The sequence below is a fragment of the Spea bombifrons genome, chromosome 8 (assembly GCF_027358695.1).
Source record: "Spea bombifrons isolate aSpeBom1 chromosome 8, aSpeBom1.2.pri, whole genome shotgun sequence".
Lineage (NCBI taxonomy): Eukaryota > Metazoa > Chordata > Amphibia > Anura > Pelobatidae > Spea > Spea bombifrons.
The window spans coordinates 45,490,680-45,507,952 of record NC_071094.1 but is presented as its reverse complement, the minus strand read 5'-3'; the positions used below and the strand labels follow the sequence as shown (position 1 = coordinate 45,507,952).

The 17,273-nt window shown below is 45.1% G+C and overlaps 2 protein-coding genes across 2 annotated transcripts; both read left to right on the top strand.

Moving 5' to 3' along the window:
* Positions 1-990: 990 nt before the first annotated feature.
* Positions 991-6,933, top strand: LOC128502711 (cytochrome P450 2A5-like). Its single transcript, XM_053472602.1, has 9 exons — positions 991-1,161; positions 1,760-1,922; positions 2,853-3,002; positions 3,685-3,845; positions 5,189-5,365; positions 5,457-5,598; positions 5,880-6,067; positions 6,410-6,551; positions 6,752-6,933. The coding sequence occupies exons 1-9, from the start codon at positions 991-993 to the stop codon at positions 6,931-6,933; spliced, it is 1,476 nt and encodes a 491-aa protein (XP_053328577.1).
* Positions 6,934-9,239: 2,306 nt separating this feature from the next.
* Positions 9,240-17,174, top strand: LOC128502699 (cytochrome P450 2A5-like). Its single transcript, XM_053472589.1, has 9 exons — positions 9,240-9,445; positions 9,932-10,094; positions 11,015-11,164; positions 13,286-13,446; positions 14,082-14,258; positions 14,435-14,576; positions 14,730-14,917; positions 15,179-15,320; positions 16,951-17,174. Exons 1-9 carry the CDS (start codon positions 9,275-9,277, stop codon positions 17,130-17,132), a joined length of 1,476 nt encoding a protein of 491 aa, XP_053328564.1. The 5' UTR covers positions 9,240-9,274; the 3' UTR covers positions 17,133-17,174.
* Positions 17,175-17,273: the final 99 nt, after the last annotated feature.

Genomic DNA, 17,273 nt, shown 5'->3' with positions numbered 1-17,273 from the left:
AGGGGACAGAGTTACATAAAGAAAATAAACAGGTAAAGAGATCGTTGCTCTGCTGGGCATTTACTAAACACGATAGTAATTATTACCCCCCTCCGGCAGCTTATCTGTTTCCCGACTTAAACAGCCGCATATTCGGCAGCCTCTCTCGGCTCCGCTGACAAATTGCTCTCCGAGGCTGTCCTGGGTGACCCCGGTCTATTATCAGATACCCGAGTCCCAAAATATGGACCAGGCGCTTCAGTTAGTCCACCCCAGGAGGAGAAAAGTTACAACAAGAGACCGGAATCTAACACTAGAGAGTCAGAGGCTGAGATGGAACGGAAGGAAGTTTTACTTTACTGAGAGAGTGGTAGATAAGTGGAACAGCCTCCCAGCAGAGGTGGTAGAGGGTAATACAGTGAGGGTGACTCGATGGGGGCCGATCTGCCGGCAGGTTCTGTGTCTCTAATGATATGATTTATCAGACGGTTTCCCTGACCCCCCATCCCGTACAGGAAGCCTCAGAAGGAAATGTGCCGTTTCCAGTGTCCCAAACAAACTAAACTACTCTTTTTTCCCCCCTTTTTGTGTTTTTCTGCTGCTTTACACATTACTTTGCGCAGAGCGCAGGATTAGAACGCCAGCGTCTCACCGACGGGTTCCCTCTCAGAGGCACAGGACGGAGACGGCAGAGAGGGGCCGATGTATATAATATATAACGTATAATATATAATATATAACATATCCTCGTCTGCACGTCTCCACCGCCAACGAGCAATTTCTATTCGAAGAGGGATTTGTTTTAGGAAAGCGGGATATGGGATGCGGGTACCAAAGTGGGACTAGCCGAACTAAACAGGGATAAGCGGCAGGTATGGTTATTTGGAAACAAACATTTTACTGATGACATGAAATGTAAATTTCCCCGCCTCCCCCGTAAAAAAGCATAAAGCGAGCGCCAGCCTCGGTGCCAATCACTTCGTGCCCTGATCTCCCGGGCGCAGAGACACCATGGAGCTCCTGACTCTGCTCCTCGGACTCCTGGTCTCCGCCGTCCTCTGTTTCTACACCTGGAGCAGCATGTACCGGCCACAGAACCTGCCCCCCGGACCCATCCCGCTGCCCGTCCTGGGGAACCTACTCCAGCTGAAGACGGGGCAGATGGTGGACTCCCTCCAGCAGGTCAGTCTGAGCGATAATGAGTTACTAATTACAATCATTAATTACCTCCCCCGTTAACAAACCAGACCCTGTGTTGTACCTTTGGGGGTATTAGACCCTGTATTGTACCCTGTGGGGGTTTTAGAGCCTGCATTGTACCATGTGGGGGTATTAGACCCTCTATTGTACCATGTGGGGGTATTAGACCCTGTATTGTACCCTGGGGGGGTATTAAACCCTCTAATGTACCATGTGGGGGTATTAGACTCTGTATTGTACCATGTGGGGGTATTAGACCCTGTATTGTACCATGTGGGGATATTAGACCCTCTATTGTACCATGTGGGGTATTAGACCCTGTATTGTACCCGGCAGGGGGTATTAAACCCTCTAATGTACCATGTGGGGGTATTAGACCCTGTATTGTACCCTGTGGGGGTATTAGATCCTGTATTGTACCCTGTGGGGGTATTAGACCCTCTATTGTACCATGTGGCGGTATTAGACCCTCTATTGTACCCGGCAGGGGGTATTAAACCCTCTAATGTACCATGTGGGGGTATTAGACCCTGTATTGCACCCTGTGGGGGTATTAGACCCTGTATTGTGTTTCCCACAGATGCATCAGAAGTATGGCGATGTGTACACGCTGTACCTGGGCCCCCGGAGAGTGGTGGTTCTGTGTGGGTACGAGGCCGTTAAGGAAGCTCTGGTGGACCAAGGAGAGGATTTTGGGATCAGGGGTCACTTGCCGGTCGTTGACTTATATTTTCAAGGTCACGGTAAATAAAAAATAATAACAATAAAGAATCTCACAGAACCTCCTTCAAATAACGCAACGGACTTTACAGAAACCACTTCCCACTGCCCCCCTACACGAAACCGGCAACATACCACCTTATGCTTCCTAATCAGTTAGTTTTACCCCCTCTTTCCTCCCCTTATGCCCATCGCTTCTCCCCTGCGCCCCTCTCTCCTCCCCTTACGCCCCCTCTCCTCCCCTGATGCCCCTCTTTTCTAGGAGGTGAGAATGTTTGCTGGGTATGAGGGGATCGCAGGGTTCTACAGCCCTAAAAGCCCCGATAATGTGTATAGAAACAGCAGGGAACGGCTTTATAAATTAAACGGGGGAAATAACCCATTTTTTATATATATAAGCAGGTTTTACTGGGAGCCCCACTCCCTAACGCCCTCTAAAACACCATGAACCAAAAGTGTCCGTCTTCAGACATAAATTATAAAATATTTTTAAAAAAACCATCCCACAAATGCGAGTATTCGTCACAAACATCCAGCACCCGGTAATCCGCTGTGTAACCCCCCGAGGCTAAACGCTGACATCTGACTGCTTGGCTCGGGGCGGCTAAATATTAATTTGTAAACATTCTTGGAAAATGATTCCTCGGAGAGGATTTTAACCGCCGTGCCTGATGCCCACGGTCTCCACCTTCACTCTGGTCCTGAGGAACATGGACAGACGTCCTTTTCTGGCCAAAGCCACCATCGAATAGGTCACTATTGCAGATGACCCGATTCCTTTTAGGACAACGTGTTTGAGTTAAGTGGGATCTTAGAGACGTCGATAGACAGGTTCTGGTGCCAGTTAAAACCCCCAAAACCCTTGAAATTCCTCAAAATGATATTTATGGGTTAACCGGTACGAGATAGCCGGTGCTCCTCACCAGTTGTCACCTTCTCATTGCGAACTTCAGGGGTGGCCTTCAGTAATGGAGATCGCTGGAAACAGATGCGTCGCTTCTCAGTCGTGACCCTCAAGAATTTCGGGATGAGAAAACGGAGCATCGAGGAGAGGATCAAGGAGGAAACGCGATGTCTGATGGAAGAGTTTAGAAAAACCAACGGTACGTAACCCCAAGATCTCGCACCTTCATCGATCCTTGTGGATTCCTTGGTCATGCACCGGTACTTTTGTTTATCTCAGAAAATAGACGAATACATAAAAAAAACGATTTACTTCAATAAATTCTTTCACTTGCCCACCTGATATCCCAGACGCTCTCCTCCTCGTCACAGTAAATTATAACATTTTATTGAAACCGCTGAAATTTAATGTGTAGAGAAATAAACAAAATGAATCCTGGTCTCGATGTTTTAATAATGCTTTTGAGTTAATATTACAAATTACGGAATTGTGATACATTTCTCGTGTTCTACAAAATCTCCCATTATTCTGAAGGTTTTCCACAAATTTGGTTCCTATTTAAACTATAATTTAATTGCAGAAGAAAAAAAATACAAACAGCACCATGCATGGCAATTAGGTAGAATATACTTATAATTAACTAAATAATTAATAACTTTTATGAATATGTTGCGAGTTTAATTAAATTTATTCTCAAACCATAATCCCAAAACCAAATCAAGTAAAAAAAAAATGAAAAAATAAAAACCCTAATAAGACAGTCCGTTTTTACATAAAAAGAATCAGAAGAATCCTCAGTATTTATCATCAGGAGATAAATATATTTTTTATTTTTATTATTATTATTATTATTATTATTATTTCTTTTTTTTCACTTTCAGGAGCACCTTTTAGTCCGGTTTTCTATTTCAAACAGGCGGTCTCCAACATCATATGCTCCATCGTCTTTGGGCAACGATACCGCTACGGCGATGCCGATTTCCGAAGACTCATGCAGATAATTGATGATATTTTCCAGTCCATGTCATCATTCTGGGGTCAGGTATTGGGGACAACGTGCTGCACCCTTAGCCACAAAAGCCAAATGCAAACAAATGCCAAAGAAAAACACGTTCCACAAATGGAATTATGAATTAATTATAACGGTCAAACCCAAAAAGTAGTAGAGGCTTCTGGTTTGTAGTAAGTTGTAAATCAAAAGGTGACAGCAAAAACTGGATAAATCGAGGGTTAGGGTTAGGGTTGGGGTTGGGCATAGGGTTGGGGTTAGGGTTGGGGTTAGCGTTGGGGTTGAGGTTAGGTTTGGGGTTGGGGTTGAGGTTAGGTTTGGGGTTGGGGTTGAGGTTAGGTTTGGGGTTGGGCATAGGGTTGGGGTAGTGTTGAGGTTAGGGTTGGGGTTAGGTTTGGGGTTAGGTTGGGGTTGAGGTTAGGTTTGGGGTTAGGGTTGGGCATAGGGTTGGGGTAGTGTTGAGGTTAGGGTTGGGGTTAGGTTTGGGGTTAGGTTGAGGTTAGGGTTGGGGTTGAGGTTAGGTTTGGGGTTAGGGTTGGGCATAGGGTTGGGGTAGTGTTGAGGTTAGGGTTGGGGTTAGGTTTGGGGTTAGGTTGAGGTTAGGGTTGGGGTTAGGTTTGGCGTTAGGGTTGAGGTCAGGGTTGGGCATAGGGTTGAGGTTAGGTTGGGGGATGGGGTTAGGGTTGAGGTTACGTTGGGGATGGGGTTAGGGTTGGGGATAGTGTTGTGGTTGGGCATAGGGTTGTAGTTGAGGTTAGGGTTGGGCATAGGGTTGAGGTTAGGTTGGAGATGGGGTTAGGGATAGGGTTGTGGTTGGGCATAGAGTTAGGGTTAGGGTTGAGGTTAGGGTTGGGGTTAGGGTTGAGGTTAGGTTTGGGGTTAGGGTTGTGGCTAGGGTTGGAGTTGGGGTTAGGGTTGGAGTTGGGGTTAGGGTTGAGGTTAGGTTTGGGGTTAGGGTTGTGGCTAGGGTTGGAGTTGGGGTTAGGGTTGGAGTTGGGGTTAGGGTTGAGGTTAGGTTTGGGGTTAGGGTTGTGGCTAGGGTTGGAGTTGGGGTTAGGGTTGGAGTTGGGGTTAGGGTTGGAGTTGGGGTTAGGGTTGAGGTTAGGTTTGGGGTTAGGGTTGAGGTTAGGGTTGGGGTTAGGGTTAGGGTTGGGGTTAGGGTTGAGGTTAGGGTTGGGGTTAGGGTTAGGGTTGGGGTTAGGGTTGAGGTTAGGGTTGGGGATAGGGATAGGGTCGTAGTTGAGGTTAGGGTTGGGGTGTTAATTATTATTTGTTGTTGGTTTGATTCATGGTAGGGTTTAGTGCTAACCATCAGCTTGCTACGAATGCTATCACTTAATATTGACCTCTCCTGATTTTTTATCGCCTCCATACAGCTGTTTGACATATTTGATAAGGTATTGAGGCATTTGCCCGGCCCTCACCACAGAACGCACAGGTTCCTTTGTGAATTGGAAGAGTTTGTCAAAGAGAGAATCGAGGCCGACAAGAAGACTTTGAACCTTGACAGCCCCAGACACATCTTAGACAGCTTCATGATCAGGATGGAAGAGGTACGGCCACCGTTTCTCCAGAGGTCTCTAAAGTTACCTAATGTTTAGAACCTCGTCACAGATAAAGATTTTGTCAAATTGTCCACTCCAGGAAAAGCACAATCCGTCGACGCATTTCACCCTCAAGAACCTCATCACGAACACTCTGGTGCTGTTCGTCGCCGGCACGGAGGGCATCAGCATGACGCTAAGACACGCGTTCCTGCTGTTACTGAAATACCCTGACATTAAAAGTAAGAAGCTGGGGAGTTGTTATTTTACTTTCTATAGGTGGGAACATGGAGTGAAATGATCAGAGCTTCATCAAAGTGCAAGTAATTTTGGTGAAAGAGTGTGAAATTACCTATTGAAGGGTCACTTGGAGACTTGGCTTTGGCTAATTTGGACAAAGTAGGAGTCCCTTAAATTGGAAAAGAAGGACGTATCAGATCCATGTTCTATATTGTAACATTTTCAACATTCTATAAAGACATTCAGCATTCTTTAATAAGACTGAAATCTATGACCCAACCAGGTAAAGTCCAGGAGGAGATTGACCGTGTCATTGGCCGACATCGAGTGCCGGGGCCTGAGGATCAGCCTTCCATGCCGTACACCCAAGCGGTCATCCATGAAATCCATCGCTTTCCCAACGTGCTGCCCATGAACCTGCCCCACGCCGCTGCCAAAGACACCGAGTTTCGTGGCTTCACCATTCCCAAGGTATCCTGAGATATCCAGATGAGATGTAGGATCAAAATTTGATGCGGGGTCCATAAAAAAAAAAAAACGATATGGGCCGCAGGGTATAATTCAGGGGCCTCAGCCTTTTGCACCTCCCACTAACTATGTCTGCTTTATTTATTCTACAAACTTCCTAACCGCCATGGTTTTTGTGAAAAAGTCTTGATTTTCATAAAGTGTCCAACTTTTGCAGGCAGTTGGGATCATTGGCCAGTTGAGAAGACCCTCTGTTTTCATCTCAGTGGAGGTCTGTGCCGTGGCCCAGAGCCCTGGTACTTATTAACCAGGATCCTTTGTGTGATCCATTCCTATATTTCACAGGGTACAGACGTCTTCCCAGTCCTGACCTCGGTTCTGAACGACTCGAAGTATTTCCCGGATCCGTACACCTTTGACCCAAATCGATTCTTGGATGAGAACGGAAGTTTCAAGAAGAATGAGGCGTTTATGGTTTTCTCAGCAGGTAAAACACTAGATCTACACCCAAAAAAAAAGCATCATACCTGTAATTACTTTATAGAACCACAAAATAGAGACGACCTTATGCGGGGTGCCGTTGGTTGTTTGTGGCACAGATATGGTGGTGGGATTTTTGGGGGGGTTAAGCCTCAGCGGAGGTTCTTTAACCCTTCGTTCCTCTCTCCCCTCCGGCTCTCTTTGCAGGGATCCGAGTTTGCCCCGGGGAGGGTATTGCTCGTCTGGAGATTTTCCTCTTTCTAACCATCCTTCTCCAAAATTTCGACATCACCTCGCCCGTGGCCCCCGAAGACTTAGACATCTCGACACAGATGGTTGGCTTCTCCAATGCGCCGCCGCCGTACGAGATTAGCTTCATCCCTCGTTAATCCGCAGCCGGGTCTCCTCCTGATAGGCTAATATTACACTGATTTGGGGTTTTTTGTCCTTTTCCTGATAAAATTGATTGTTCCAAGTGAACAAAACAAAAATGGGGTGATGATGCGTTACCGCGAGGTCGCGTTTATTTTCCGTGTTTACTTCTGTAACATTTCTATACAATCGGTGTTCTTGTTACACTTTATTTGTTTATTGACCCGGAGCGTTTCTTTTCACAACAACATGTGACACAAATTCAACTCTTTCTAGACGCATTTCTTGGAGCTCCTGATTTATTTGTCATGTGATATTTGGTGCCCCCGACCTCAGTGAGCCGGTTGCTTCATGGCAGCGTTGTGTAGCCTTAGCTACGTTCGCCCCCTCTGTAGAGGTTAAATCGGGGTCTCGGAATTAATGGCCACGCGAAAAAAAACAGGCATTTCGTGATAACTAGCGCAGTCTTTTTTTTTTTTTATTATTCCTAAACAAAAAAGAAGATTATTGGAACAAAATCAGATAAAACCAGGTTTTTGGCAACGCCGAGCTACGTTACTCTATACCGGGGTTCACGGGCAAAAATAATTCTTATTATATTATTAAAGTTATTGAATTTATTATATTTATTGATTCTACTTACATTCGCATACCTACTACAGGACAAAAATAAAACAGGACTGTACTGGGAAATTCGGGACTGTTGGCAGGTATGCGGATGAAAGAAAGCCGGTCAAAAACACCAAAAAAGCTTAGACTTATAGTTAAAGGGTTAATATCTAATTTTGAAAATTTTAATGTAAATGCATGATATCACAAGAGTGAGCTGATTGGACAAACGAAGATCAGCTCCTTCAATCAATCTCCCTCTGTCTCTTTGAAGAAATGGCGGGCCCCTGGCCGTTAACTGGGGGCCCATTTATCTGCCGCCATATTTGTTTATTTGTTATTCGACAACGAAAACATTGGTGTTCGTCTTCATGTTCTCCGGGATACGAACGCGCGAGTCTACTTCTTACCCTAGAAGATCCAACAAAAAACAACAACTTTTTAAAGGACACTTTGTTACCGTGGTAACATCGTAACCAACAGCTACAGGATTATAGAAGAACGGGGGAGGGGCGGCAGCTGCAGTTTAATGTTGATAAATGTCAAATAACGCACTTGGGACATTAAAATGCAAAGGCAGAATACAGCATCGGGGGCCCCTGTCCTTTCAGAGACAACGGGGACTCGGGGGGTAATTATTTCCCAGGAGTAACCATCGCTCGGTTCTGTTCCCGCTGACTCAAAGCAGTTGGAGCACCGGCACACATTTATCCCGGGTCATTTCTTAGGTGAAGAGGGGGTTCGGGCCGTTTTTTCTCAGGTAGCTGCATTCCCTTGAAGCCTCGAATTCTGTGTTTCCAATGGTGATTTATCAGACGGTTTCTCCGATCCGCATGCTGCGCAGGAAGCCTCAGAAGTCTCTCTCTCAGTTCGGCGTCGGTAGGAATACCGGCTTTGTATTTGCTGCCACCTACAGAACGTTTTATAAACGACAAATGCGGATAACATAAAAAAAATTACAAAAAAATTGAAAAGTTTCCAAAAGTATTTGGAAAACATCCCGGAACATTTTGTATTTACAGAAGTCTGATTTACAAAAATAGCACAATAATGGTTTTTGGGGGGGTTTCCGTGTATTTCCTGAATCTCTAGGAATCTCTCGGAATCGTCCCTAACGTTTAGAAGAAGAATAATTTCCCCCGTTTAGTTTATAAAGCCGTTCCCTGCTGTTTCTATACACATTATCGGGGCTTTTAGGGCCGTAGAACTCATTTCTATTAATATTCGTTGATCGTTTACAAAGAGTAAACCGACTGGCAGCTCAAAGGAGCTTACAATCTAGAAGGACGTGGGGTAGATTACTGGACCTTTGTACCGGCTGACTGAGGGGTAAGACGGTGGGGGTTGGATGCCATTCAGGCCCCCGGCTACCTGTAGCTCTCCTCTTTTCGAGTAGGTGTCTCCGCTGACGCCGGTGGGCTGCCCCACTGAAAGCTACCTGGCGGGAAGCCACATAGTACCCCAGAGTCTCTAAAATAACCAAAAAAAACAGCAGAATATTTTACATTTTTTCCTGCTGGTCTGGGGTGAAATCTGTGCATTTATGACAAGAGACTTCGGACCGTATCTGCTTTGCGAGGATCTGACCCCGGCCGCCCCCTCTGATTACTCAGCGTCCAAACCTTAACTCACCAGCAGGGGGCAGAACGTTCCTTAAGATGTCTCGGCCAACTGGGCTGTGTCTATAAAGAGCAGGACTTTATCCATCCCGGCGGCTCCCTCGTCAGATCTCCCGGGCGCAGAGACACCATGGAGCTCCTGACTCTGCTCCTCGGACTCCTGGTCTCCGCCGTCCTCTGTTTCTACGCCTGGAGCAGCATGTACCGGCCACAGAACCTGCCCCCCGGACCCACCCCGCTGCCCGTCCTGGGGAACCTACTCCAGCTGAAGACGGGGCAGATGGTGGACTCCCTCCAGCAGGTTAGTCGGAGACGGGGCATCATATGAATCTAATGCTTCCCTGTATACAGTGATATGCCCCACAGGGGGGTATTTTTAGCTCTATCCAGATGGGCATTTAATACTTTTCTTGGATTTATCTAATAAAACTTCCTTGATTCGCCCGATATACATTGTATCCATGCACAGTTTGGATAGCTCATTAGGCTTGTTGAATCACCCGTGGGCAGCTCAATGCATCCACTACTTCTTAAATCCTTTTTTAGTAAAACATCAGGGTTAACATTTATGAAGCTGAGGTCGTCTTCCCTTCACCATTAGGTGGGTCCTGTTTATAATACAAGGAAATGATTTCATGATACGAGGGCCGTTTCCTGTTATTTGGGCGGGGGGCACAATCCGCTGAACCCCCCCAACTCACATCAGGGCCACAAACCTCTATGAATCTGTACGAGACGTTATGTTTGAATGCATTACATGTTAACATTACACGCGTCGCGCTTTCAGATGCACCGGAAGTACGGAGACGTCTACACGCTGTACCTCGGACCCCGCAGGGTGGTGGTGCTCTGTGGCTACGACGCCGTCAAGGAAGCTCTGGTGGACCAAGGAGAAGATTTTGGGGCTCGGGGCCTCTTGCCGGCCATTGAGTTATATTCTCAGGGTCACGGTAATCACGCTATTGATTCATTATCGATTATCGCGCACAGGTAGCGCTCGGAATCGGGCGCAGAACTCGTCAGCTGAAGACAATAATTCCCATTATTATTATTTGCCACCCATACCTGCCAAGTGTCCCTGTTTATTTTGGCCACTCCAAGAGCCTCGGGAGTTTTTTTTTACGCTGCCATTGCCAAAAAGCACTCGCTCTCTATAGGTGGTTGTGGCTCGGGACAGATTATCCTGCAGACTGAAGAGCTCTCGCATTTTTGACCGCCATCCAGTTTACCCTCTCTAACCCGGCTTTGATTATTTTGGCCTTTAAAAGACATTGTTGCAACCTTCATCGTATTACTTCAACTGTTTTTTTTTTACCAAGATTTCTATTAATGAGGTTAAAACCATAATGAGGCCCGCCATTTTATTTCTATTAGCGTGAAATACTTCCAGCCATCCAATCTCCTCCATCTTCCTACAAGGTCCTTCTTAACCACCCGAGCTCAGTTCCTTGTGACGTTCCTGCTCAGAGGGAACGCCGGACCCGAACATTTCCCCAAAGCCTCGAGATTTCTTATCTCCTTGAGGCACTCAACAAGTTACTAATTCAAAATTATGTTCGGCTGTCTCTGGTGGGTCAGCACACGCCTACGGTCACCTACTGTCCAGGGATCATCATAGAGAGGAACCTGAGATGTCTTCTCACCAAAGACAACTGAACCTGTAGTAGATGTTGATAATTTGAGGGCTCGTAATAATGTGACCTCTTGGTCGTCTCCGAACCCCTGAGATCTACTTCTAGAGACGTGGTTTGGCGGTGATGTCATCGCAATGCTGTAGGGATCCTTCTAAGATAATAACGTTCCATTATTGTATGGAACATCTTGTGACGTCCACTGACCGTGTCCTTCTCCCCGGGGGTATCTCCCGTAGGTGTTATATTCAGCAACGGAGATCGTTGGAAGCAGCTCCGGCGCCACACTCTGATGTCCTTAAAGAATTTCGGGATGGGGAAGCGAACTATTGAGGAAAGGATAAAGGAGGAGGCGATATCTCTGGCGGAGGAATTTAAGAAGACAGAAGGTAGGTTCCCTGAAACGCTTTCCATATCTCCAGAAACATTTTATTCAGGCAACAGGCAGGTGAACATTCTAAACATATACATTATACAGGGGGCCGGTCACTGATTTATCTATACATTATACAGGGGGCCGGTCACTGATTTATCTATACATTATACAGGGGGCCGGTCACTGATTTATCTATACATTATACAGGGGGCCGGTCACTGATTTATCTATACATTATACAGGGGGCCGGTCACTGATTTATCTATACATTATACAGGGGGCCGGTCACTGATTTATCTATACATTATACAGGGGCCGGTCACTGATTTATCTATACATTATACAGGGGGCCGGTCACTGATTTATCTATACATTATACAGGGGGCCGGTCACTGATTTATCTATACATTATACAGGGGGCCGGTCACTGATTTATCTATACATTATACAGGGGGCCGGTCACTGATTTATCTATACATTATACAGGGGCCGGTCACTGATTTATCTATACATTATACAGGGGCTGGCTCGCTGATTTATCTATACATTATACAGGGGCCGGTCACTGATTTATCTATACATTATACAGGGGCCGGTCACTGATTTATCTATACATTATACAGGGGGCCGGTCACTGATTTATCTATACATTATACAGGGGGCCGGTCACTGATTTATCTATACATTATACAGGGGGCCGGTCACTGATTTATCTATACATTATACAGGGGCCGGTCACTGATTTATCTATACATTATACAGGGGCGGGTCACTGATTTATCTATACATTATACAGGGCCGGCTCACTGATTTATCTATACATTATACAGGGGGCCGGTCACTGATTTATCTATACATTATACAGGGGCCGGTCACTGATTTATCTATACATTATACAGGGGGCCGGTCACTGATTTATCTATACATTATACAGGGGGCCGGTCACTGATTTATCTATACATTATACAGGGGCTGGCTCGCTGATTTATCTATACATTATACAGGGGCCGGTCACTGATTTATCTATACATTATACAGGGGCCGGTCACTGATTTATCTATACATTATACAGGGTGCCGGCTCGCTGATTTATCTATACATTATACAGGGGGCCGGTCACTGATTTATCTATACATTATACAGGGGGCCGGTCACTGATTTATCTATACATTATACAGGGGCCGGTCGCTGATTTATCTATACATTATACAGGGGCCGGTCACTGATTTATCTATACATTATACAGGGGGCCGGCTCACTGATTTATCTATACATTATACAGGGGGCCGGTCACTGATTTATCTATACATTATACAGGGGCCGGTCACTGATTTAACTATACATTATACAGGGGCCGGTCACTGATTTATCTATACATTATACAGGGGGCCGGTCACTGATTTATCTATACATTATACAGGGGCCGGCTCACTGATTTATCTATACATTATTCAGGGGGCCGGTCACTGATTTATCTATACATTATACAGGGGGCCGGCTCACTGATTTATCTATACATTATACAGGGGGCCGGTCACTGATTTATCTATACATTATACAGGGGCCGGTCACTGATTTAACTATACATTATACAGGGGCCGGTCACTGATTTATCTATACATTATACAGGGGGCCGGTCACTGATTTATCTATACATTATACAGGGGGCCGGTCACTGATTTATCTATACATTATACAGGGGCCGGTCACTGATTTATCTATACATTATACAGGGCCGGCTCGCTGATATACCTATACATTATACAGGGCCAGCTCGCTGATATACCTATACATTATACAGGGGGCCGGTCACTGATTTAAATTATACACTTAAAGGGCCAACTTGCTATCGAGGCAGTCCTTTCTAATGAACAGACAGGTTATGGAGATGAAAATGTAAATCTCCTGCACTCTCCCGGTATAGTATTTCCTCCCCAAAGCCTGTTTAGTGAGTTTCTTGGTCGCACCTTTAACACGCACTCCGCCAGGAGAAATTGGCAGACGGCAGCCCGCTGTCAGATTCTGTCTCTACTCTCTTTACCGGTTTGTCTTCTGTAGCATCGTCTGTAAGCGAGAAATTGGTCTCCAAACCTCACATCCCAAGCGCGCCCCCCTCAATTTCCGTCTCTTTCAGGGGCGCACATTAACCCCACTGCCTACTTCAGCCAGGTGGCCTCCAATATCATTTGCTCCATTATTTTCGGGAAGCGCTACGGCTACGACGACCCCCAGTTCCTGCAGCTCATGCACATCATCGATGAAATATTCCGGGCAATGTCGTCCTTCTGGGGTCAGGTACCGCGCACCGATTCTTTCACGTCGGGTTTTGCTGCGTGTCCCGTCTCGTTATCCTCCAACGTGTAATTAAACTGTTTCTTGGCTGCCCGACGACCTTAAATTTACCACTTTTTTTTTTAGGGCGATTTAAAAAAAAAACTCCTGTAATTAAATATAATTATCGCTCATTTGTTTTACAAATATTTTGGCTCCGTAAACCGATTCCAACGACGTTGCGCAATATCAAATCAATTAAGAATTAGGATTAAAATCAGAGGAGCTGCGGTTCCCTCCTAATCGCGTTCTTCGCAGTAAGGATTGTAAAGTTGCGGAATTCGCTACAAATGGACGGGGGGTTTTTCATGGCTGCGAACCAAATAATTTAACAGTGATTTGAAATATTATTCTGATTGCCCATTAAATCATTATGAATATGTATTTCTCCACGGTCTGGTGCCCCCCCCCTATCCTGGGGTGTAATAATGGGCATAGACAGCACTAAACCCCACCATTTTACCCCAATCGTCGGTTTAATATTGTCTAATGGGGTGATCCTCTTATGAGTGGTGGGATGGAGGACTTGGGATGTTAGCCTCTACCTCCTACCCGACCCCGTTCCCTTAATATGTCCGCCTTGTTGCCCCCACGCACAGCTCTTTGATATATTTAATGTGGTCATGAAGCATCTCCCGGGACCGCACCACCACGCAGCGCAGATCGCTTACCAGCTGGACAAGTTTGTCTTGGAAAGAATCGAGGAAGCCCGAAAAACGCTGGATCCCACCAGCCCCCGGAGCATGATAGACACCTTCCTCATCAAAATGGAAGAGGTAGGAATATCAGTACACAAAATGTGAGAAAGACCACATATCTTAATGACCCAAAATCTCAAAAGACATCCTGTAGGTATGATCTACAAAGGCAGGGGAGCTGCCATCTTTCTCATATGAGGTGAGGTAAAAAAACAAGATGGCCGCCTCCTAATTCTTTCTTTTTTCCGTTCCAGGAAAAATCAGATCCCTCAACTGTCTTCTGTATGAAGAATTTTCTAACCAACACCTCGAGTCTGTTTGTTGCCGGAACAGAGACCCTCAGCACCACCTTAAGGCATGGATTTCTGCTCTTACTGAAGTACCCCCACATCAAATGTAAGCTTTTATGTAAGAGGGGGGGGGACATGTTTAACTCATGAGATACCAGAAACGTGAGGAAAGGATACCTTCCCCATATGGACCTTACATTAACAGAGAAGAGGAACATTTCTCTCCGATCTTATACTTCACTCTACTTCTCCCCACCAGGTAAAGTCCAGGAGGAGATTGATCGCGTGATCGGCCGGCAGCGAGTCCCGGAGCCCGAAGATCGCTCTTCCATGCCGTACACCGATGCGGTCATCCACGAAATCCAGCGCTACGCCAACGTGCTGCCCATGAACCTGCCCCACGCTGTGGCCAACGACACACAGTTCCGTGGCTTTACCATTCCCAAGGTACCCGACGTTCCTCTACAAACCCAACATTATCATTATTTTCCGGATTGAGCCATTTATTTATTTATTTCACATCGGACTAACTTTTTCCTTTAAATTACCAACGTTGAGAACCCCTCTCCAATTATTACCCTAATGCAGTTCCACCTGCGTTACCCCTGAACTTTCTTAAATAAATCCCCAGTTTGCCATTAAAAGAGAAAAATACTTATATATTATTTCCTCTGTATTTACCTCCTGTGTGTTGTTTTTCCTCCCCAGGGAACTGACGTATTTCCAATCTTAGCATTTGTCCTTCGGGACCCTAAATATTTCCAAGATCCATTCGCTTTCAACCCAGATCACTTCTTAGATGACAATGGAAGTTTTAAAAAGAACAAAGCCTTCATGGTTTTCTCCACAGGTAAAAAATAAAGACAAAATCTGCAGGACGTTAGAGATAAAGAGCAAAGTTTTTTGCATCATTTATGAAGTGTTTGGGACACCGACCTCAATAGATTACGCCTCAATCTATCTTAATGTTAAATAATTCTCTATATCTGGGAAGCAGAGGTGTAATTAGGGGGAGGGCGAGACGGTCCGCCCCGGACGCCACTCATCAGGGAGGTGTCACATAGGGTGCCAATGTGTGTGACTGTGATATGTATATATGTATGTGTGTAGGTCCGCATGAATGTGTATGTGTGTGAGCATGAATCTGTATGGATAAATGTGTCAGCATGGATGTGTATGTGGGAATGGATGTATATGTGTGTGTGTGGGAATGGATGTGTATGTGTGTGTGGGAATGGATGTGTATGTGTGTGTGTGGGAATGGATGTGTATGTGTGTGTGTGGGAATGGATGTGTATGTGGGGTGTAAGCACGGATATGTATGTGAGCACGAGTGTGTAAGTGTTGTGTGTTGTGTGTGTAAGCATGGATGTATAATTGTGTGTGTGCATGGATGTGTATGTTGAAGTGAGTGAGCAGAAATTTGTATGGGATAATGTATCAGCATGGTTGTGTAAGTGTAAGTGTGTATGATCATGTATGTGTAAATGTTGGCGTGTGAGCATGGATGTTCATGTGTAAGTGTGTTTGAGCTTGAATGTGCATGTAAGTGTGAGAGGGAGTATGCGTTAACAGGAGTCTTAGCGAGTGTGTGTGCATTCTTGATTGTTAAAATCAAGACCCATGGTGATGGTGATTATTACAGAAATCATGTAGTCAAAGGGTTCACCAGCCCCAGGGCCAAAGCCGGGTAGGCAATTCTACTAAATATCATGAGCCAAGGAGGATGCAATTAGCTAGCTTCCATGGCATCTTTTCAAAGCCTTCGGGGCAAATCTTCCCGATTTGCCTTTGAGTAGAGTGTGCCAAAGACTTAATGAAATATACAAGGGAGGGGGCAAGATGCTCCTTACTTCCAGGTGGGGGTAGGTGCAAACCAAGCTGGAGATTATATGAGATGTAAAATATTGTGTTTAAAATACTAAAGCCAAAAGGACATGGGGACTTTAAATATCACTTCTCATATAAGTAACAAACGTATGACTTGCTTACAAGCTCATTGACTTGTATGAGTCCTTGCATTTTGCGAGATGTAGGCGAGGGTATGCGAGGTGAATGTCCTTGTCAACAAAATAAGACTAAAAAACAAGAAATAATAAGCGGGGTGGGGAGGAACAAAAAAATAACCTGGTTGTATAGAGCCTACCTATGTCATCGCCTATACACCCCCATACTCTCACCATTCTATGCTTAACCCTTTGGAGTGGCGAGTTCTGGTGCGTTTTATTATAATTTTGTTTTATTTTCTTAATGTTTCTCTTTCAGCTTCTCGGCTTGTGAGAAGGTTCTATTTATCTAATTCATTATTTATTCATTCATTTTTTTTCCCAAAAGATGCTTTTTTTCCGACCCTGACTAGCTTCTCCCTGCAAAATTGACCAGTTAGAAAAAAAATTTTTCGGGCTGACCTGATACGGCCCTAGGCTGGGACATTTTCATCTAACTGTGTCTCCTGTCATTATGTCTTTATTATGTTGCAGGGAAAAGAGCTTGCCTCGGGGAAAATCTCGCTCGCTTGGAAATTTTTATCTTTCTAACCACCATCCTCCAGCGCTTCGACATCAGCGCCCCGGAAAATACAGAGAGCATCGACATCTCGCCACAGATGGTGGGGTTCTCCAACATCCCTCCTACTTACAAGATCAGCTTCAAACCTCGCTGAGCTCTTACTGGAAAGATTTTATAAATTACATATCCATATTTACGCACAAACATATATATAATTAAAAGATAATAATAAAAATAATAATATATATATATATATAAATAAAAGATAATAATAATGATATATATATATATATAT

Excerpts from the sequence above, each read along its gene's own strand:
- LOC128502711 (XM_053472602.1), top strand. The coding sequence starts at position 991 with ATGGAGCTCCTGACTCTGCTCCTCGGACTCCTGGTCTCCGCCGTCCTC. Across the intron at positions 5,599-5,879 it reads GAAATACCCTGACATTAAAA|GTAAAGTCCAGGAGGAGATT; the intron begins GTAAGAAGCTGG and ends TGACCCAACCAG. Across the intron at positions 6,068-6,409 it reads GTGGCTTCACCATTCCCAAG|GGTACAGACGTCTTCCCAGT; the intron begins GTATCCTGAGAT and ends TATATTTCACAG.
- LOC128502699 (XM_053472589.1), top strand. The coding sequence starts at position 9,275 with ATGGAGCTCCTGACTCTGCTCCTCGGACTCCTGGTCTCCGCCGTCCTC. Across the intron at positions 9,446-9,931 it reads TGGTGGACTCCCTCCAGCAG|ATGCACCGGAAGTACGGAGA; the intron begins GTTAGTCGGAGA and ends TCGCGCTTTCAG. Across the intron at positions 10,095-11,014 it reads GTTATATTCTCAGGGTCACG|GTGTTATATTCAGCAACGGA; the intron begins GTAATCACGCTA and ends TATCTCCCGTAG.